This window comes from Anabas testudineus, chromosome 9 (genome assembly GCF_900324465.2).
Source record: "Anabas testudineus chromosome 9, fAnaTes1.2, whole genome shotgun sequence".
Classification (NCBI taxonomy): domain Eukaryota; kingdom Metazoa; phylum Chordata; class Actinopteri; order Anabantiformes; family Anabantidae; genus Anabas; species Anabas testudineus.
In genome coordinates this window covers 17587694-17611669 of record NC_046618.1, presented here as the reverse complement: position 1 = coordinate 17611669, position 23976 = coordinate 17587694, and the positions used below count along the sequence as shown (strand labels likewise).

At 39.2% G+C, this 23976-nt stretch overlaps 1 protein-coding gene across 1 annotated transcript; it reads right to left on the bottom strand.

Moving 5' to 3' along the window:
* Positions 1 to 307: 307 nt before the first annotated feature.
* On the bottom strand, positions 308 to 23885 carry zgc:63587 (uncharacterized protein LOC393431 homolog). The gene is made up of 12 exons (XM_026342869.1): positions 23734 to 23885; positions 18323 to 18378; positions 17801 to 17900; positions 17630 to 17716; positions 17023 to 17146; positions 15103 to 15237; positions 14493 to 14610; positions 5093 to 5194; positions 4732 to 4877; positions 4473 to 4556; positions 4333 to 4390; positions 308 to 1557 (listed from the first exon to the last, which is right to left on the bottom strand). Exons 2-12 carry the CDS (start codon positions 18347 to 18349, stop codon positions 1492 to 1494), a joined length of 1047 nt encoding a protein of 348 aa, XP_026198654.1. The 5' UTR covers positions 18350 to 18378; positions 23734 to 23885; the 3' UTR covers positions 308 to 1491.
* Between the last annotated feature and the right edge of the window lie 91 nt (positions 23886 to 23976).

Sequence of the window (23976 nt, the reverse complement as noted above, 5' to 3'; positions counted from 1 at the left end):
AGGAGGTCAGGGTCAAAACCAGACCCCCGGACAGTCACAGTGTTTGTTTAGACTCAATCAAGGCGATGGAGAAACATATTAAATCTGATCATCTACTAGCAATAAAAGAAAGAAATGAAAGAATAATTTACAAAATGCATCTTTTATATCATTTCACTTGAATTGTGTTGTTCCAGCTTCCTGAACAAATATCTGTTAACTTAAATAATAAACTCGCACATCTTATGAATGTGAAGTATGAATCAGGTCATAGGGTGACAAGTTATTAAAAAAATAAGAATTCAGTTGTTATCCAAGAATAAACAAATGTTTTTTCTGACAGTTTTATTTTGGAGAAAAATACAAAAACAAACACAAATACATAAGGCGACCAAAAACAAGTGTTTACCGACATAAAGTTAAGAAATAATAATGATTGTTCACAAATTTGCATACGAGTAGAAGAAAAACTAAATGACGGCACTGTTAGATGGCACTGCTGAAGAGTGTTTCGTCTGCTGCTCACAGGAGGCTGGAGGGACTACATATAAAGGTCAAAGCCTAAATACAGTATGGTAATGAAAGGCTGTACATGTAGTGTACGAACAGACCGTTACACACAAGCGGCATCACTGAAACAACTATGGACACAATCAAGCTACTAGACTGAGTTGATTAGTTTTCAGTCTGTGGGTCACTGGCTTTACGATCCTACAGAGAAATATAAAAATATAAACAACACAGCCCTTTTTTACTATTGTGTAAATTGCTCTTTAGAATAGAGAAGTGGTAGTGCTTTGACTATTTGTAGCCGAAAATCTTAACAAATGCCAAGGCTCAAATTTATATAGAAGGCTAAAAAATAAGGTTTCTATATATTAAGCGTGGAAAAAAGCAGACATACTCCTTCTCGACGCGAGCGGTTCATCTGGTTCACATCCACACATTTTCAGACTGACACGGACATTGAAGGACGAAACCGTCCAGAGGTAAAGGTGATGATAAAAACACGAGAAGCAAAGTTAGTTGCTTTTAAGTTAAAACATGCACAAAACAATCTTAACCTAACCGCAAAATAAATGGAAACTAGAAAATATCTGATGTGTGGACATAATTCATACATATACTTTTGTAAACATGATGGTGTGATAGCGAAATCTCTTAGTACCGTTGTTACTGGCTGTTCAATGGTTCATAATTAAGACTAAATAACAGATATATATATGATAATTATCCAGTACAGAAACGTTTTTATTGATTTTTTTCCACTTCCTAACTCCACTAACTAATCTGAGTCTTAATGAGATGCTGAAGAAAAGACATAACAGTGAGTTAATGAACAGCTGATGGATGGATGTTTGGAGGAAGAGGTGGTGCACAGAGGTGTGAGGGTAAAGATGATGCGATTCTGGACTCCTGGGGGGTTTGGAGGGTGGTAGCAGGCAGAGGAGGACCAGAGGTGTGTGTGTTGGGAGGTTGGGATCACCTCGTTTCCCTTCTGCTCCAACTCTTTTACTCGTCCGTCTTCATCTTCATCTGTGCCTGCATCTGAGCAATCATCTCCTGCATGCGTCTCAGCTACAGAAAAAAAAGAAAAGACATGGTTACAATAATGGATCAATTACAAACATATCAGTCAGTTTGTTTGTGTTCTTGAATAATATGTTCATCAAATGGAAATGAATCTCCAGTTTTTCTGCCCAAGGTAACGTCTTACAATCTAAAAACCAAAGATATTCAGCTCACAAGATCATTGAACAATCAAAAGCAGAAAATCTTAAGATTTTAGGGCTGAAAACAGAAATAATTTTAAAACTTTTATTATGACAATGACGATTAACCAACAATCAAAGCAGATTATTTTTCTCCCACTTCTCTACTAATTTGGTCAGACTTACTTTATTTGAATTCTCTTTATGTAATTAAACCTAGTTTACTGAAATAAGCCTAGCCTAACTTTATGAAACCACCATCCCCTCATATGCATCATGTGAGTTGTAAAACTTCTTTAAATTGTCAGTAAGAGACATTTTTGCCTCTTGCTCAAAGTAACCTCACTAGCTACGGTAGCCTGTTACATCACTTCCCTGTGAAAACCACACATGTTCAAACTAGACTAAACTTTATTTTCATGAGCTAAAAAAAAGTCCAAAGTGCTAATGGGGCTTTAAACTGTTCATCCGGCTTGAGAATGAGAATATTTCCAAAACTAATCTCTACATTAATTTGGAAATTTTAAAATGACCAAACTAGGTATCTGTGGTTTTCACAGAAGGGCAACTTAAAACCACAACGACACAATCACGTAGGAAGTTATTGGCTAATGACGAGCAGGCAGAAGTACACTAGAAGTTAAAAAACACTTGTAGAGAGTAGTGAAGAACATACTTCCTAGTTTTACCTTTACATCTCCACTGTTGATACAACAGTATGACACTTGAGTCCTTCAACAGCCAACAGATGAAGTACTATTGAATTTTCTAGGAAAGCTTTACCCCATAACCTATTATGCATTAGGTGAAATGTCATTAGTATTTTGTAATTTTCACTAACACATAATGTGTTTATCACATATTTGTAGCTATAAGAAAGGAATCGTAACCAGTAACCAAGTAACAACTAGAAGTATTAGTTAAAGTCTAGAGACAAAACTATATATATATATATATATATATATATATATATATATATATATATATATATATATATATATATATATAGTTTTGTGTTTCAAAACTGAAGAAGCTATATATATATATATATATATATATATATATATATATATATATATATTGTTGTACATGTACCTTGTCAAAGTGTAAACCACAACGTCAACTATGAACTATGCACAAACGTCAGAACAGAAATCACATCAACCAAACTAAAGTACACCTAATAAATGAAATAGTTACAATAGGTGTTTTTAGCACAGCACGGCTGTAATAGCAATAAAATAAACAGTTACAAAAGGAATAAAGCACAAAATCTATGTCAAACAAAAACAAAACAAATAGTATAAATGCCATTGCTATACTAATACTAATGTTAAAGTAACAACTGGACCATAAGTAAATAATCTGATCAGGATATAAAAGCTAATATTTTCACCCTGTTAAATTATGACTTTTTTAAATATATATCGCCACCGTGTGGCAGAGGAGAGAATTACACACTTGAAGCTGAGACACGTTTTCCACTTTACATATTTAATTTTAAGCCACAGATGTTGGGGTTTGACTATTAACCTCATTCTGTTTTATTGCTTTATTTTAAGCCTCTCATAATTGATTAATAATTTCTAATAATGTGGTGTGGAAATATCTACAATATGCTTTGGCAATAATCAGTGAAAATTGAGTCGTTCAGACACATAGTGTCACAGTTATCACCTTAAATAAAGCCTATTTCTGTTCATTTCCAGTGTACTAAAGTGTCCTGTAAAAAACTATTCAAAGCTTTATTTTTGCTACAATTCAACCTGCAATGGAAAAACTGTCAATTTTGTCCTGTTTCTTACAACTGTGTTGCATTTGAAAAGGTCCTCAGCCAGGAAATAGAGACAGAATGATTAGAGGAATCAGTAACTCTGAACATGTATGATATATGAATCTAGACCAGGGGTCGGCAACCTGCGGCTCCAGAGCTGCATGCGGCTCTTTCAACCTTATACTGCGGCTCTACGTGGTTTAGGAAAATAAATTATAAGTATTTAATTGAAGTGTACTTTATTTGCGTTACGTTTTTTTTTTCTTCAAAATTTTAGTTCTAGCTATTCTCCACATGAACTATGTTAAAAACAAACACCGCTCACGCCTCACAGACAACTTACAGTCCTGCTTAAAGATGAAAGTGACTTTGTACAGCCCTGATTTGCAGACGGTGTGCGCAGAGGTTCAGGAGCAGAAGTCCCATTAACCAGGTAAAATAAATATTCATGCAGATGTGACAGTGCTTATTTTTCCAATTTACTCTGAAAGCCTAAAGGCGATATAATGACGGCTCAGGGCATTTTCTGTTTGCTACATGGAAAATTTAAGTTCAGCTTTTTAATTCATTTGAAAGAGACCTTCAACTCAAATGTGTTCTGTAGCACTTTGTGGATTTTATAAGCAACATACTACAGTTGTTTATACAAAGCATAAAGGTAAAAAAACAGTGTTATCTTTATTTTAGATAACACTGTAGAAGTATTTGCGGCTTCCAGTGTTTTCTTTTCCGTGGAAACCGGTTCAAGTGGCTCTTTGGGTGTTAAAGGTTGCTGACCCCTGATCTAGACCTACAGTATGCTTCTGTTTTGAGGTGCTGCACACAGCCTGTATGTACTTGTTTCTTTCCAGTTCTGCGTGTTCTTACCTCAGCTTCTTTCTGTAGCAAGATCTGGTCCTTATCCACCACATCCTCTTCCACAGCCCTGGAGTTAACAAAAAATTATTATTAACCTAGCTTAAAACAGGAGCAGCTCATCTGCTGTGTAAATTATAGCTGTAACTCACCTGCCCGCTCTCTTCAGCCTCTCTGAACGGAAGTTCTCATAATGCAGGTCCTGAGTGACCTCCTGGAGGTCTTGCATGTGGGTCCTGCAACAATCAGACATGCAATCCTATTTTCACACACTAGAAGGCAGTAGAGCATTTTTTTTCCAAAGTAGACTGAACAAGCAGCTTGATGAGACTGAGGTTCTCTTGAGGCTTTAGACAACTTTCCTTCCAAACATCCTATTACTTAATCAATTTTATTACCACGGATACTCACACAAGCATGGTGCGAAGTTTAAGGAAGTCATTGTGCTCGGGATTCTCCACTTCAACAACTCCCCAGGGGTAAAGACGACCACGGATCTTCTTCCCTTTCACCTCAATCAGCTGGTTGGAGCCAATCACAGCAAAGGGAATGCTTGCCTGGGAAAGAAAGATAAAGGTCCCCAAAGAGAAACAAAGTCGGAGAAAGGGATATGGAAAGAGATACGGAAAATAAAGGTATCAAACAGGAGGGGATGCAGAGAAGGGAAGCAAAGATGAATAGGAAGAGAATGGTATACATCACTGTACCAAGAGAGGAAAGTGTCTGACGCAGGGTCGTTACAGCTGCCATCAGCGGTTTGTCCCACTCTTACCTTCAGGACTCTGGTCTGCTCCTTGAACTCCTCATCCTCGTCAGAGTCAGCGTCGGGTAGCTGATAAATTTTAATGCCGTGCTCTGCGATCTCATCCAGGATCTGAACGGTGGAAAACATGAGAAAAACACAAGGTGAGGCGGCAGCGTCACAACCTGATTGTGACCTTCTGATACGTCCGACTGGATGAGCCTCTGCAGAGGTGTCAGGGCAAAATCAAAAATTGCCAGCTTGATTTTCTGATGTCAGTATAGTACATATATCAATCATGTAGAAAACTAATTCATTTATAAACAATAAAATACTATGTTACTAATACCACTGAGGACTATTTACCTTCACAATATCTATCAACAAAAATGTATGTAAAACCTTTGTCTTTTTTTTTTTTATTGCTTCATTTTGTGTGTAGTAGATTTTACAATTCGATTTTTTAACTTATCTCACTCTCTGCATCTGTTCCTGTACTTTTACTGTATACTGTAGTACAAGTACTGCTAAATTAGTAGTTCATCTAGAGCAAAGCTTCACATATAACTCAAAATTGGTGTATTTGCTGTGAACTGAGAGTCACATGGGCAAAATAACTGTTGCTGCTCTGACCCATAAACAGAAAGTAAGAAAGCCCTATAGACTAATATGAGGGTGTGGGTGAGTACCTGTTGTTGCAGCAACAACTTTAATTAAAGCCCCCCTCGGAGGAAAAGAGGTGTGAGACAGAAAGGGTAGGCAGGTGAAAAATAATAATGGGGTGTGTATGTGTTCATGTTCTGAACGAGTCAGGAACTAAGTTATCACCTTTCTTTATTCACAGGCCGACCGGTGAAGAAACAAGTTGAAACAAAGGAGCTTTTTTCACTGCTACCTAAGGGACAGATGTCAGTATTTATTATTCTAAACATCAAAGCTGCATTTTTCTTTTGTTTTCCCAAGAGCAGACTTTTAGAATCCACAATGTAGTCTTATATAATGGAGCCAAAAAATGTCAAGTGTTCTTTTCCTGACTTTTGGGAGACTTTCATGTACTGTACAGTATAATAGGACAGTGGTGAGTCAGCCAGGAGCCTGGGAAGTGAGCGCAGGTTTTCCTACAGAGAGCAGCTCCTGTTCGGGCCCTTGTTATGGCTGTCGCTTGTTTTCTCAGTGAGCTCTGTGCGCAAGATAGTGTGTGTGTGGAGAGAGTTGGGTATTGTTGTGGGACAGATCTATAAACAAACAGGCTTTGCTGGACTCAGGGGAGAGCGTGACACCGGACCAGTGCCTTTTTTCTCTCTCATTTACTGAATCATACATGATTTACAGATCCCTCCAGTACGGAGGCTGGATAAACATCACTCTGGTGGGGCAGAGCATAAAGAATTTTGGGAAACTGTGCACTCAGTGGGAAAATAAACATGAGTGACACAATGACAGGAAAAAATTGAACAAACTACAATAACACACGTACAGTAGAGAAGACAAAAAGTTTCAGATAAAATGCAATAAAACAGGAAAAATCCAACTGAACAGGCAACAAGAAATAAGTTAGATGAACAACTAAGTAAGACCAAGTAATGTTTTTTATGAATGCAATCTACTATTAAATATCCAGAAACATCATCTGGTCATTGCATAAACACGAGTCTGTTGTCTGCCATCATCTGTTTCCAGACCTTGCTAAGCCAAAACCTGCCAAATGGCTGTTTACATGAATTATTCTGTTCTGTAACATGTCCTTAGCATGGTCTGACACCTATAATCAAGACCTCTCAGGGATCATCAAATGTCAAAATCACTGCTTGCTCCAAATCCCCGTTGTCTCCACCTGATTTACTGTACACAATGTAAGCCTTAATCCCAAACGTTACACCAGCCTCTCCTCCACGCAACTGGGTATTTTCATTGGCACAGAGATGTTGGCAGTGGGAGCCATTTCAATTTTATGACCATCCTGTTCAGCTACAACCTAATACAATCCTCTCCCCCACTGCTTCCTGTGCTGTTATGATTGGCCATACAGGTCCACTCAGTGCTGTCAGGGCAATGGACAAACAATGCCACAAAACATTCTGCCTCAGTATTAATTAGAAAGGGAAGGGAAAACTGTATCACTTTGTTTCTTGCGCACATTGCTGAATATGAAGCATTGTGTTTTTTTTAATTTTCCATCATGGTGGGCAGTTATGATAAATTTGAGGCTGATGTTGTCCAATTAGAAAATAGGTTAGAATTTAGACAAGGTCTGGCATGGTGCATCATGCCAGACCTGTATGTCCAATGTAAAGCCAGGCTTATTCAAGGTCTAGGAATAGCAGTATTAAATTATCATAGTGGTTATGTGTAGCTTAAATATAGCTGCAGTTCTATCCATAGATATAATTACACAGGGTGAATTCATGAGACATGGCTAAGCGGTTTTTCTGCAGTAGCAAAGCAGGTCAGACCAAAACTCCCAATCATAATGAAACAGTGTGCAAACCCATCATTATATGGATCAACCATTACATCACATCAACCTGCTGAAGGAAAAATATTTTGATGATTTGCTCATTCTCACAAGCAAACCCACAAAAATGAATGAGTCAAACACCTGCTAAACAGCCACTAATGAATTCTGGAGAAACAAGTGTGGAAGAATAACAAATAGCTGCCAAAGAACAGAGGAAAGAGACAAAACAGGGGATTGTGGTGAACACTGACGTACTGACATTGAACAGGTAACCACATACACAAACACCCACTCACAATTGCACAGTCCGGTTTATGATTGCTGAGAACATAGCCTCCTCTGGCCTGGCATGCTGTTTGTATCCATGAAACTAAAACTCTAACAGGGAACAATACTTGGAAGTAGAAACGCACCATTGCATTCTTAAGAAAATCAACAATGCAGAGGGAGAAAAAAATCCACAAAACAAAACAATCAAACAAAATCAAACTCTCAACACTAATCAACCATGACTGAGAAGAGGGACAAGACCAGCAGCGCTCTCATATATCATTTATGTAAGCTCACAGCTTTGGGAAACGATTCATCACTGACATTAGAAGCAGCACATCTGACCAGCTTCCAGGTGTTTTTACAACTCCTTGTTTCATACTGAGAACACAGTTTGAGGCACAGAGGCCCTCTTTTTCCATGACTGCAGACTTTAATAAAGGAAAACTGACTGTGGTGAGCATTAAGTCCATTTTTCTAAGTGCTCTCTTTTCCTGAAGAGATTCCTGCAGGTCAAGCTATTGTATGTATCTACGATTGTGAATGAATAAAACATGCTTACCCTGCACCCTAAATGCATTTCATGTAGCTCTACAGCTAGCTATAGAGAAATACACATTTTACAGTGGAGAGGGCTAAAATGGGGGTGAGTTGTACCCACAGCAGACAGCCAGAGACATTCATTGTTAATAATAACTACCAAATTAGGTAGAGACTATTGTTTCCCATTGTATTCACATTTAAATTCCCAAACTCATACAGCTCATAAGACGAGATATGTCAGGTGTGTTTGACTGGTTTAAACTAATAAACAAACAAATATTATATAGAATAAATCCTAGTTTTACCTAATAATTAAAAAAATGTTTCATATTAAAGAGTGAAAGTCATTAGGTAAATACAATTTAACACATTTACAATTTAATTAATTTATGGTTATCTTAACAACAGATTGTAAAAACATAAATGCTAAAAAAAGAATTCAATTACAGTACACACACTTAAAGCCCCATTACAAGAAGTGTCCTACTGCAGCTAGTGCATCAAGCTTCAGATATGAGAAAAATGAAACAGCAAGACTGATTAATTCCAACTGTTCAGCAAAAATAAACTCATAAAATATGAGTTCTGGACAAGCAAAAATATGGTCGCTTCCCAAAAAAGACCAACCCACTTTTTGATAAAGAATATATACAGTGATGAGTACCAGTATCTCCAGTAGTAAATCTACGTCTTGGATGGTACAAAGTCTTTAAAGTCTGCAGTATGCCTATAAAATACATTCCTACAGTCTGAAACAAGGAGGAAGGTTGCTCCATCCTCTTTCTCCAACCAAACAGACTTCTCTATTTACAAAATGTTCTGATTTATTCAGTGTCTCATTGAAGACATTAATGCAACTCTTAAGTATTTATACATATTTACAGTGTAGTACAGTAAAGTATTGTGATGTGTGTCTCTGTAATTAATATATCAGACAACACATATTATATACCTCAACTACAACATTACAAGATAAACAACAGAGGTCTGGCAGCATGAAAAGAAAATGTTAATTCCTAGCTGGATTCTTTCTACTATTCTCCAGTTTCCAAACTTACTTTGCAAACCTTAAGACACATGAGAACAAATGCCAGGAAACGCCTTTCAACTAACCGGCTCTTGCTCGCCCGCAGGGAGTCTGAGGGGGTGAGGGAGCCCCAACAATACCTGATCAGGGGAGGGGTAGAGGGATTTAGACCTTATAGCAGCCTCCTTCACAACACAACACACACACACACACAGAACAGCTGCCTCGGTGTGTGAACTGGCGTCAGGGTTAGGAAAAGAGTTTATGGGTTATGTGTGTGGAATGAAGTGAATCCACTGATCCAGAAGGTCACTGGATCACAGGAGATGGAGAGTGACCTGGCCTCAAAAGAATACACTCACATGTTCAGCCACAATCTACAGCTGTTCAAATATCATCTTCCATTAAGTACTCATACTGTATAGCACAGAGTGACACATAGCGGCACTAGGGAAACAATACCTTTCTGTTCACGGGATTAAAAACACTTGCAAGCATGCACAGAAGCACATTCCAGATATATCCAGTCAGAGGCTGAGACCAAGCGGACAGACCATACTGGAATAGACTGGACGAAAACAGCTGGATTTGTTCGAACAAAAAGTACTCATGGCAAGTGTAGAGGAAGTCCCACAACCATGGTATAGAAAAGGCATCATATGAGTAACGTGCTTAACACATTTGTGTGCGGCACACACACCCACACTCCTATTGTCTAAGCTAAGTATTAGTACAGTTAAGACCACCCACCTCTCCCTCTGATCAAAGAGCATAGGGAGGAACAATCGAGCTATTCATGTAATCTTGTATTTAAGTGAGATTTAGAACGGGGCAGTGTGAGTTCGATTTCGACAACATTTTGTGACTTGTTCTGATAATCAAAAGGGACTTGCCTGGAAACTCAACAGCAAAAATGTGACTCATTAGCAACACACCAAACCTGCTGTTTTCACACTGTAGTCGGCTTTTACTTGAATTACCTTCAAACAGATGAGTGCGTAACAGACCTACTCGCTCCATGGGGAAAAATGTTTATTTATTGTTTTAAAATCTACAGAGACATGGCGCATGCCCTGGCACAATGACTGCTACAGGGCACAAAAATAAATATATCCTTGTGCTTGAAACTCTGGCAGGAAAATGACCAGTGAAAGCTGACCAGGGACTCATACACTTACACATGCAAGCACACATGCACACACACGCAGTCAGAACTAAGTCTACTTTTACTGATGGGGCGCCAGCACAGACATGAACAAAGAAAGGATATTAAAAACAGAGCTTAACATCAAACACACATAATTACGGATCATTAATCAGTATGTGCCACATAATTAAATTTTCTAACTCAGAAGATTAGACCAGTGAAGCTGACCGTCTGTGCTAAAACAGCTTCACTTTCTGTTATTGCCATTTAAGAAATTCTGGTGACAATACAGGCCGGTGTGAGCAGTCCAGCTCTGATAATGTCTCCCAAAGGGGCCGTAGAACTGGTTCACACACCGGGTGTATCATAACAGAGCTGGGAGAGACAACAGCAAGTTAGACAATAAGGGGAAAGCTGTGACAGTGCCTTGGCAAGGGGTGAAATATGGCAGCTGATGGGACAAACATTGGGGCTAGGGAGGTGGGAGTTTGTTTCTGTAAAGGAGACCATGAGCAGAGATGGACAAGGAAGAACAAGATGCAGGATGTAGGAAGACAGAACTGATGAAGAAGATGAGGGAAGCGACACAAGAGATTGAACTATTGTCTCCTGACCGCAGCCTCGAGAGAACAGAGGAGGAACTGGATTCTCTATCCCTTTTTGACCTCTGGCTTAGTCTTCTTCACACACACACACACACACACACACACACACACACACACACACACACACACACACACACACACACACACACACACACACACACACACACATACACACGCACGCACGCACGCACGCACACACGCACACACACACACAGAGTTGCATAGATTGGGTGGAGGTACACATCTGGTTGTCTCCTACTAACCTTAAACTAATTTATGACGCGTAATGTTAACGTAAGATGTACAAAACAATGAGAAAAAAAGGTTAAATCCTGAAATTAAGCTTAAGGATTAGGTGAAAAACAGACACGCATTAAAAGCAATCTTTTGTTCAGGCAACAGGAGGCATCTTTGCTTCCATCAGAATTCCAGTGTAAACCAGTGGCGTACCATCCTCTGTGTTGAAATAGAAAACAACAAGTAAGCAGTTTGAGACTAAAGCCCCACACAGGATATGACTATAAGGTCCCAGACTGAGAGGATCAGCCCCTCAATATACCCTCCTCAGGGCTCCTTATGAGCTAGAGACAACAGTGACCCCGGAGAAGAGAACTGGCATTAGAGAAAATTAAAAAAGAGAGGACACAAAGACACAGCGAAAGAAAGTATGAGGCATCTGAATGAGGCACTGCCAGCAGTGGAAGGACTGAGCAAGAGGCAGGCAGAACTAAGGGGATGAAAGCTGAACAATGTGAGGTTTGTTCACTTTGTCCATGAGTCCGAGCTGCACAGGGTAGCAGGTCGTGTCTTGTCAGTGATATAGTTTTAACACATTGGAGGAAACTTGCTCTGTACAAGCTGTTTCCCCTTAATATTAGGTGAAAGGACAGGACAACCCTTAGGAGTAATGGGCTCCATGTACTGAGAGACAAATGGCTGCAACCAGTGAACCCTGCAACAACAAACTAATAAATACTGAGGGAGTAACACTGGGGGTTATCAATCATCCTCCAGCACTTTCTGGCAGGTTCTTGGCTACTGCTGCTCTGACCTCAAAGTAAGGCTTGGTTCCCTGATGCACGTATATAATACTCATACATTACTCATACACATATACCACCTGGTCATGTGAACAAATTTGAACAATTAACAAATACCTGAGCGAAGTAATTTCTCCTCAGAGAAATTACTTCTCCTCCTACCCACCACATCGGCAAATATGGTCTCTGAAAGGTGTATGTATGTAACCATGTAGGTTACATACATATATGGTTAAACTCAGGTTTCTTCAGTATAGACTTAATTAAGCTTTCTATAACCTGGTGTTTATGGGTCATTTTATCTGAGGAAACTGGTTTACATTACATCTACAATCTATAGAAGCCTCTGTATTTCCTGACAACATTGACTTATCTAGGGCCTCTTTAGATTTAGACTATTTAAATATGAACCTGTCTTTTAATGTGCATCCTGTACAAAATATAACATGAACAAATGTAGTTAGAAATAAATGTGTTTCCTCTGTTGCTAGATTTAGTAAATATATGGATTTGTGTTGGTGTGTGGGCCTGTGTACATGAGCTTGCCCTTTTTGTTGAACTCAGTTAATTGCCTCTTAGTGTACAGTGGGAAATGTCTGTTAGGGGAACACTTAGAGCAGCATGCCAACAAACTGTTAGTCAGATAGTGTTGTGGACAGTTTATCAGCAAGAAGGACAGATCGGTGTGATAAGGCTTCAGTATTTCCGTTGCCCTACTTTTATCATTTCCCACTATGCCACTATTTGCTACACTTTTAGAATATATAAAGTCTAGACCTGAACTGAATGAAAGGTAAAGCATGAACAAAAATAAATGTTATGCCAAGACTCTAATCAAGGCAGCTGACCTGCTGCATGCTGCCAGCTGGATCATAAAGTCAACAAGCTTGGGGGTTTTCTGTAGTTTCGGGCGGGGGTCAGTTCTGGCAGGAAACATGGTTTTGTTCATCTGAAGTGCCAGAGGAACACTCAGAAGGTTTTGAGGAAGGTCAAAATACAGAACAACACTGTTGAGTACAACTCAACTTAAGTTCTTTAAAGACAACACAATGGAGAAATTTCAACTTTGACACATGGAACTGCAAACTGATGAAAACACAGAATCAATCACTGAGTTTTCATTTATTAATAATGTGGCCAATGTTAAATCCCAATTAAGAACTAAAGGGAGAAAAGTGTTTGCGCTGACTATGCAAACTATGGCCTTTACTATGGCTAATATGCAGCATCAGCAATAAATAGCAGCTATCTGACTGTGGGAGGCTTGAACCAAAATGACTAGCTGTTGAAGAGAACAGAGAAGAGCTGGACTCCAGTCAGCGAACCCGCCTGACGCCTAGCAGACCACCGGCTCCGAAATCTCAATGAAATGCAGGAGGGAGGTCTGGGCATGCATGAACAGGTGGAGAGACAAAATGACTTCCAATTAAAAACAGAGTGAAGTGGCCTGAAATGAAAAGTAATTTTCAACAGAAGTCCTACACACTGCCCACATGTTTCTACACTAGGACTGCACCTAATGACTTTCTTGATGAATAATTTTCTCTATAAAATGTCTAAAACTCAACAGATTTTTGATCGTATAAAACAACGAAAAGCACCAAACCCTAACATTTGAGTAGTTGTAGGTAAAGAATATTTTGCATTTTTGATTAATATATGCTTTTTTCAGTTATTATATGCAGACATGAAGTACAGTCTGCATGACAACCTATTGTAGTGTTTTAACTGCAAAAACAAGGTTGTATAAAGTTTCAAGTGTCTTTTATTTGCTGCTATAATAAAGTAATACCTAGCGAAATACTGCATTAGAAAGTGGAGAGTAGAGTAGAAATATAGAAATAGAGGAGTAAGGGAAGGGAAGGGAAAGAAGAGAGGAGTAAAACACAGAAGCAGGAAATCTTATCATTACTCATATTTTATGTGAGAGGTTATCAGCTGAACATGTGTGTGTGTGCGCATTGTGTCAAACTACTTTGCCCTTCCCTCTCTGGACAGCAGGAAGCTGAGGAGTGTGCAGGGAAGCAGCTCCAACAGGAAGTATCTGGGACGGGTTGAGACCGAATGTGATGTACTCCAACTACATTATATACAACACACTTCTCCTACTTGTACTTTTGAACAATCGCTGTATCAAAAAAAAAATCCACACAAAAATGTAAGCCATACATGTCTGCAATTACGCTAGGAAGTACATATGTGCTTTCTGACACAAACACCGGGATGTGTGGCACGCCAGCCTGCCAATAAGGGTGGAGAAGTGAAAAAAGGAAGTCACTGCAAAAGGGGAGAGAAGTAACTAGCATATACAGTGTGTGTGTGAATGTATACGAAACCCACCCTCCTCTTCAAGCGATCCCTCTCTCTCAGTGTCAGTGTGTCAGCCTTGGCAATGACTGGGACTATGTTGACTTTGCTGTGGATGGCCTTCATGAACTCCACATCCAGAGGCTTTAGACTGGTAAAAACAAAGAAAGATTGGAAATTGTGGAACATTGGAGATGTCAATGGGATTATGTAAAGTAAAATTACATAACAGAATTTAGGACAAGGAGGAGCCTAAAGATAGATTTTATGTGTCATTTTCACAACATCCTGAATTACTACGACAAAAAAGTTTATGGTTTTACACAAGCTAGCTTTCTTAGCAAGAACAAGTTTCGCCTTGTTTGCATTTTCTTGTGGTCAATGTAAACATGACTAAAAAGCAACAAAAACATAAGCTTAAGTTTCCATTATCTGTTTCACATGTCTGCCACAAGTACATTTCAGAAAAAGTATGAGAAGACTGCAAAATATACTTCTCATTCACTCTTAGTGGTGACATAAGGTAATGAGTCCTAATCCAGAAACACATAATAAATATTAATTTTACACATTTCAGAATGAGAACTATAAATTCAATTTACTCATGGGTGGCATGTCTACAAGTGTGTGTTTCTTTGTATACCCATGTCCAAAAGGAGATATGAAGTAAAAGCAGCAGTGCACTCTGTTGTCCACAATGTGTCTTCGGTTCAGCCCACTCTCATCATGGAGGTATCGCTCAAACTGATTGTCAATGTACTGGATGATAGTCTTAAAACTAATAGAGAGAGAACAGACAGAAGAAAAGACATAAGCCTCCGTAATCACATCACATAACCATGTAAATCTATTTCTCAATGCTGAGAATAACACCATATACAAGGACGGGAAATCATACATATCAGTTTAGAGGACTAGCACTAAGCATATAAGAATCTTCACCGTCAACAAGAAACTGCAAGCAACCTATTCTCCCACAATTAATCATTAGTGTGATTTATATCTCAGGAAACATGTCACTTCTGCAATGTCACAACATTCATTCCCGTCCAGAGTCCAGAGTATTAATTTTCGCCAAGATCTTGATGGGAGAGTCGAACAGCTGTGCAAGGTCCTCTCCAGCACATGCCAAAGATTCTCAATGGGGTAAAGGTCTGGACTCCATGTGAGAAAATGATGTGTCATGGTCCCTGAACCACTCTTTCATAATTTGAGCCTGATGAATCCTGGCATTGTCATCTTGGAATATGTCCGTGCCATCAGGGAAGAAAAAAATCCATTGATGGAATAACCTGGTCATTCAGTACGTTTAGGTAGTCAGCTGACCTCATAAAAAAAAAAGTTTATGGTTTATGGCAACCTAGACCTGACCAACTGCAGCAACCCCAAATCAAAGGACTGGCACCACAGCCTTGTACAATAGGCACTAGGCATGATGGGTGCATCACTTCACCCGCCTTTCTTATTACCTTGATGTGCCAATCACCCTGGAACAAGGTAAATCTGGACTCATCAGACCACATGACCACTGTCCATTGCTCCAGAGTCCTATCGTTTTGCTCCCTGGCAAATTAAGTCTTGAAATCTCAAGATTATTATCCTACCACATTTCTTCCTCGTAGATTATGGTTCCCCACTATCCTTCCATTTTTTAATAATGCGTTGGACAGTTTTTAACCCAGTTTTAGCAGTTTCAACAATCTCCTTACATGTTTTCTTTGCCTGATTCATGCCAATAATTTAACCCTTCTGAAACAGATTAACATCTTTTCCACGACCACAGGATGTGTCTTCCGACATGGTTGTTTAAGAAATGAGAAGCTACTCACTGCATCAGTTAAGGGTTAAATAACTTGTTGCCAGCTGAACTATAAACATCCATGCAGTAATTATCCAATGGGAGGCTCTTCCTATTTGCTTAATTGAATCCAGGTGGTGACTTTTTTTTATTGACAGGCAGTGTAACGGCAGAAACATGATCTTTCCCTGATTTAGTAAATGAGAACATAATTAACAGGTAATTATATATTAATTAATGTAATATTTTAATAGTGCTAAATATATTTTGTGTCCTGTCACAGTGGTTTTATAACATCACTGTAGTTTTTAAATTTGCCCAACCCTACTCTTACTCCTACACCTTACTTACGTTATCTCTCTTCAGATCACTGCACCTGTATTTCTTATTTAAAAATATCTCAATAAATCTGCCTTGGTTTAATTTCTTTTACACCCAGAGAGAAAGCAGAAGCTGTTTATCTATTATTTCACCTCTCTTACAGCAACTTTTTTGTAGCCTTTAAAAGACAGTACATGTTTGAGCGTAAAAATACAGCTATGCCAAATGAATCACTGCTGGCAAGACAATGCAAAATATGCACAGACAGTTTAAAGAAATCTACACATATGGAATGCAAAGGGAGGAGAGGTAGGAACAAGGGAGTTAGGGATGAAACTGAAAGGAGTTTTTGAGGACAGGAGGGTATGATGAGAGAGCCTGCTGGACAGAAAGCATGTCCCAAGTTGTTATCACTCCTCACTCCTCCACAGCTCACAAACACACCAGTCCTGGCTGTTGATGGCGTCACCATATCCAGGGGTGTCAACCACGGTGAGACGCAGCTTTACTCCTCTCTCCTCAATTTCCACAGTTGATGCCTCGATCTGCACTGTCCTCTCAATCTTCTCTGTGGATTGAAAGTACAGGAAAATTGATGGATGCAATAACCAGTAACATATACGCAGTGTTATGTACCCACTACCCACTCAGTACCAGGTGGATACATCATATTAATATCCAAAATTCCTCTCTGAGCTATGTGCTTACACAAGCCCCTGAGCTGCCACAACCACAGAATTCAATAAGGTGAATACAACATTAAAAATGAAATCATGGGTTTGTCATCCAAAAAGGCTACACATGTTCTTATCAGAACAAACTGACCAGGGACAGGCTGGATAATTGTTTTCAAGCCAGTACAACTCCTAATCCAAGTCAAGTCATAAGAAGGGCAAGGTCATATTTTGAGACTGAGGCATTCCCAACATTCCTCTTGAAATAATGCTCTGCTGGAGACATTGCAGCAGACATTTCTCTATTATTACAGTGTGTATATTTGTGTATTTCTCTGTGTGTGTGTGTGTGTGTGTGTGTGTATTGGGGGGTATACCTGCTGCACCAGGAATGTAACGTTCAGGGTAGAGGTCAGTGAGAAACAGGCTGTTTATAAGTGTTGATTTTCCCAAACCAGACTCTCCTGAAAAACAAAGAGAAATGAAAGTGATTTTTTTTTCTAATAAAATCGTAAGTTCTACATTAAAAGAAAAGTTTGTTCACTCACCTACAACCATCAGGGTAAATTCGAACCCTTTTTTCACTGATTTTCGGTGTACTTGGTTTGGGAGGTTGGCAAATCCTACATAACCTGTTGCATCTGGGAACTGGGGAGACAAAAAAAAAGAAATACAAATGGTTATGAAATAATTAAATAACACTATTAGATATAATTATGTAATTTTAGTGATGTTGATATGCTTACACATGTTTGTACATTTTACTACTTGCTTCTTTAACTCAATAAATCTGCTTATTATCTCCCTACTTGACACTTATTTCAGCATGAATAATATGCAATGATGCATATCAACGAGAAATTCCAACAGGCAATAAAGCCATGAAACATGTGCATTTGTTCAGGATATCCTCCCTGGATGCCTGTGCAAGTGTGTGTGCATGAGATTACAAGTACCATGAGTCTTAATCACCACTGTCTTATTAGAAACCCCTCCTGAACACTGTCGATTTGTCATAGCTTAAAATATATATATACTGTAAGATGATGACATTTCTACCATTTACTCACCTTCCCTTTCTCTGCAGATTGAGACATTACTACTGTTTATTGGATGCCTGACGAGCCTGTTGGTGAAAAAAATGAATTAATAATAAATTAGCAGATAACTAACTAAACACTAACACTGATCTCCCACGTTTTAGCAGCAAACCACTTATTTCAGGCAACTTAAATAAGTTTTACTCAAGAATTCAATCAATACTTTCCCCCAAAACATTTGTTAATCTCTACCAGGCATACAGTAACTTCAGATACATCGTTTATCCATCCAAATCAGATCTTGAACAACCATATAGCATACTAGTAGGAAGTCATGAACTTTTGACAGGAACAATCATTATTGGCAAGTCCAACAAATGAAACACTAAACAATAATTTAGCAAATATAAATACATTTCATTAAACTGTGCTAAAGTCATAAAAAAATCTTTTTTTTTTTTTGTGTCTCTGTTTTGTCACTGATTCTAAGTGGGGAATATGCAAGACCCAAGTAGTAAAAATGTCTCTATATGGGTAATATTTTAAGGCAGGAACCTAACTCCACCTAACCTATTTCTGCTGTAAGTCATGGCTCAAACAACTGCACATTGAGTTCAGGTGGAGACGTTCTCTGAAGCTGATGACTACACTATTCTTTTACGCTATCGTACGGAAGAAACTGAGATTAAGAGCTCTGGGCAACGAGTGTGTTCCCAGACTCCCATTAAACTGTTCCTATTTTGTGTACCCCACACTCTCGCCCTATTCTATGACCCTGAGCAGACGACAGAGCAACAAGCCTGCTTGATAAATTAGCTACATAATGACTGAGCAGGAAGAACAGGCTCCATTTTATCACCAAAACATTGGCCATTGACAGGTGGAGTGTGATAAGCATTAGAAAGAGGGAGGCTGCGGTGCACTGCCAAATGGAGATGCACTCTGGTTACGTAATGTAAAAAAGGCGGCTTGGAAACCTGAACTGACCTTTCTCTATTGGCATGTAACAAACAAACATTTGTGGACACTTGGGCAGCTAATTCACATTGTTAAAGGTTTAAGATGGTAGTCAGGGAATCCTCTGTATCTGCATGAAAGTGGGCCGCGATCTCTGGCGGGGTGGTTTCACCGAGCCTGAAGGGGAACAATGGCTGTTTATCCCTCTGGTTCCTGAAGCCTTTCCTATACAGGGCAGCTCAGCTGTGGGAGAAGGGAGAACACGTGCCTCACCCCGATCGCATTCAGAACCGGCCACAGCACCAGTTACTTAGGATGGAGGAGGGTTAGGTTAGGGGCCCAAGGGCCATACAAGTCAAAAGACATTAATTTAATTTTTCACAATAAAATAACAGGAAACCATTATAATATCCTATTAATAATCAAAGGTTATTTTCTATAAACTTTGACCTGCTGGTTGCATGTGTGGAAAGGTCAGGAGATCACCAAAGTCATTAGGATTCATCGTTATACTGCAATATATATCTGTAGGAGATTCTGAATGAGATAATCCATCCAACAGTTGTGAAAGATTTCTCATTTCTAAACCATTTCTATTTGTCTCTTACTGGCACTCAATTAAAGATTGATTAACTCAGCGTTACCATCCAGAGCCAAAAAGCTAGTTAACTCTAAAACATAACCAAAACAATAATAAAAGCGTTGGCATTAATGCTGAACATCTAAGTTAATATATTAGCCCACACACATATCCATGCGTATCTCCCTCTCTCTCTCTAACACACACACACACACACACACACACACACACACTAACACACACACACACACACACACACACACACACACACACACACACTAACACACACACTAACACACACACTAACACACACACTAACACACACACACACACACAATTCCTTGCCATGCTCTGTGGGAACCAGCATTAGTGCAGCAGCAGATTAATTAAACCGTTCCAATATCTCAGTTGTAATATCACAAAGACAACACTACAGGACAGACAGGCGGGAGGCACACTTCAATAATACTCTCTTAATAATGGCCATTTAATCGGCCAGGCGCTTAAACACACACACACACAGAGCTATCAACGGGCCAGACATGGGAGGGATTAAACAGTTTGGGCCAAAAAGGAAAAATGCCACCTTAGAAAAGCCTATGCTGTTGGCATGTAATTTACAGTTGATTTATTGGCTGGAGTGAAGCCATTAAGGGGCAACAGTGCTAGTAGACTTATTCACCTTCCTGACAGGCAGTGTCAAGGGTATGTACACCCACTTTCTGTGGATAAAAGACGTTCTGATCTTATTGGAAACACTGAAACAATAATTTCACACCATGGAGGTTTAGTGAACAGAGTGGCACAAAAACAAAAATGGTAATTTACTGGCAACTGATCACAGAAACAGGGACCCTAGGGCTCCTGAGCATAATAAAGTGATGTTTGGCACATGTAAAGACACACACATAGACAAACAACAACACACATGGATAGGGGGCTTGACTGTAATTAAGTGACCCTGTGGGGCCAAAGGTAGTGCGGGTGGGTAACAGTAATAAAGATATGATACTGGTTTTTAAGCTGTGGTTTTACAAAGACTTTAAAATGAGCCCAGAGAGAGTATAAAAGGCCACAATGGGCGGAATGAGAAAGGCTATCAACCATGAGGAAACCAGCAGGACTGTTCATGACACACACAGGCTTTGAAGCACAGAATGGACCGTTTATGATTATGGGACAGGATGGGAAATCAATGAAAACATGTGGGAGTCATAAAGAAACAAAATGTTTTCCTAACACTGTGCTACTGTACAGTTTGTTCAGGTGGAAAAAGGTTTGGAATTATAATTAGGTTTGGTCAACAGGTGCTTATATGTAAAACATACTACAAATCAATACATAAACAAAGAAATATAGTATATAGTAGAGCGTATTTGGGCAGTTTTGTTCTTCTTGTTTGCTAAGTGATAAAATGTTGTCCAGTGGGTATTCAAGTAGTAGTCCATACACACAGAACAACCCTGCTTCTGACATTTCCCTTTGTATGTTTTGTGACCTGTAAGTCTCATTATTATCCTCTTCAGATGCATGACCAAATCTTTACTCCTCTTATTGACAGATTAAATATGAGGAGTTGTCTACTGTAAACTCTCAACTCTCGGTCAACTCTGAGCCACATGTTCACGTGCATGAACATTTAAACAACACACAACTACTCAGGAAATGTTCTGTAGCGAGGGTTCAAATAACAGTACTTCTGAATCACAGAGGCTGACAAACATAAAATAATAACTGTCCAAATACTTATGGTCTGGACTGTAAATGATAAACCATACAGTCATTGTGAATCCCTACATTGGATTCATCTCTTATATGCTATCAAAGTAATTTGTGCAACTCCGGTAGCCGAGAAATCATAGCTGATAAGTAAAATATCAATCCAGATTTTAACAGCTGATTATACTTCTATAGTTTCAGTTTCAATTGTTTGTTTTATATAATTGTAAACAGGTTTTGGGCTGTTGGTCACACACTTTTTTGTAACAATTTATGGACTACATTATTAAATAAAATTTATAGCTAGATTAGGGCTGTATGCTACGACAATGTGAAAAAAAGGTGCCTACATTCACAGGTTTTGTGATATTATTTTACTCCTTTTGCCTTCATGTCCATTCATCCATCCATTATCGTAACTGCTTTTCTTCTTAAGGGTTGCAGGAATGCTGGAGCCTATCACAGGCCTGATGCACCCTGAGCAGATCTGATATTTAGAGACACACAACCACTCACACCTATGCAATTTAAAGTAATCAATCCACCTAACTACACGTCTTTAGATTTTGGAAGGAAGAAAAAAAAACGCAAACCATACACGGGGAGAACATGCAAACTCCACGCAGAAAACAATGTGGATTCAAATCCAGGTCCTGCTAGCTGTGAGATGAAAGTGCATCGCCATGCTGCTCCGTATGCAGCATGCAATTTAGAGAACATTAACCAGAACATCAAGAGTCAGGTTTTTAATTCAGTGGTGAATAACAATTAATCAAATCATCATTTGGCATTTGATTAAGTAAATTAAATGTCACATCAAACTGTTTTATCAACTGTTATTATCACAAAAAAACGTGCACTTCTTCATTTACGGTAGTTTTGACCATCTAGTGAGTACAGATATCTAGAAACGTAACATCATCATTTATACTCTGACAAAAGTGAAGGTCCACTTGGGCTTGTCAACATGAATCAAGTTTTGTTTCTCCATTCACACCACAGTGAAAACATCCCCTTAGAGTTTACAGTATTAGACAGATGCCTTCCCCACTGCTCCTGTGATGACAAATGTTTGTAAAATCATGTAAGGCCACAGGAAGGAGAAAGGTCACAAAGCGGGAAAGTGCTGGATCAGAGGCCTGCGATGTCTTTCAGCACTAAGAGTGTTGTCTTTCTCATATCAAATCGATCTGTGTCCCACCGGGTAAAAAGTAAGGTTGTTTCTGAAGTAAAGAGGCAGCTGCCAGCATGAGATTACAGCTCACACAGCCTGCCACTGTGCCTATGCTCACCACTCGGTAAGACAGGAAGCGAAATATGCATGTTTTCACTGAGCCAAAAAACAAGAAAAGATGTATGATAATGCTTCAATAGTGGCCTTCCGCCACATCTAACAAAGATACATAATGTTATTGTTTCCCACTCTTATTGTGAAGTTGTTTAAACATGAAATTTATTTTGCGTAAACGTGCTTTACAATCAAAGGTCAGGGATTAATGTGATGTTAGAAAGCGATTATAGAGTTCAGGAATGTTACACAAGAGTGGTTGACAGAAAAATATATGATATATAATATATAATATATATAATATATACTGCCATGGGTGCTGTGAATGGCAGAGATTTTATTTAGGATGTGATGTGAGCCCACTGAAGTGCAAAGATTTCCCAAGACTTGGACAAGGGACGAGAAAAGATGTTTTAAAAAGGTACTGGGCAATCAATCTAGTTTAACAATCTAAAAAGAAGTAAATACTAACTCGGACAGTTGAACTTAATAATGCTTCAGTCACTGGGGAGGAATCTTAAACTTGTGAAGGCCTCTGGTGTCTTACTGTTGATGTCCACCACACCCAGTCTGTCAGACACTGGGTTGTCCAAACATCAGATGGGACAATGACATTATAATTTGTACCTAGCTTACACAGCTGAGCTAAATACTCTTCCTTAATAGACCGCTTTCTTATTTTAAACTGTGTTTAAGCTGAATTTGAGTCTAATGCAGGGCTAACACTTAGTTACCGCTACATGTCAAACTTTAGCATGCAACAGTTGTTACCGCCGTCGGTGTCATGTTGCCAGCTCGACTTCAACCGACTCTCCGGTGAGTCTTCTTCCTCCTGCTCCGACTCATTTTAACAGTTTGTATACAAATATAACAACAAACCACAGAGGAGCGCCTTACCTGACCGTAACTTTGAAGAATTGGTAATCAGCAGGAGCCTTTTTGCCTTTCACCACTGTCCCAGCCCAGGAAGGGAAACCCGGAAACCGTTCCCGTGAGTCCGCCCTTGTCCCTGAAGCTTTTTCTTTACTAACGGCCGTCGCACTGCGCCACTGACGCCATTATGGCTCAACGGCCAGGACGTCTGAGCCGTAGAGGGACATCACTTGTGAGATCCAAAATGGCCGCTTGAGTATTACAGTT

Bases quoted from the DNA above. Each gene is read 5' to 3' on its own strand.
- zgc:63587 (XM_026342869.1), bottom strand. From the start codon at position 18,349: ATGTCTCAATCTGCAGAGAAAGGGAAG. The intron at 4,878-5,092 runs GTAAGAGTGGGA...TTTCTTTCCCAG, and splicing joins AGCAGACCAGAGTCCTGAAG to GCAAGCATTCCCTTTGCTGT. The intron at 4,557-4,731 runs GTGAGTATCCGT...TGATTGTTGCAG, and splicing joins AAACTTCGCACCATGCTTGT to GACCCACATGCAAGACCTCC.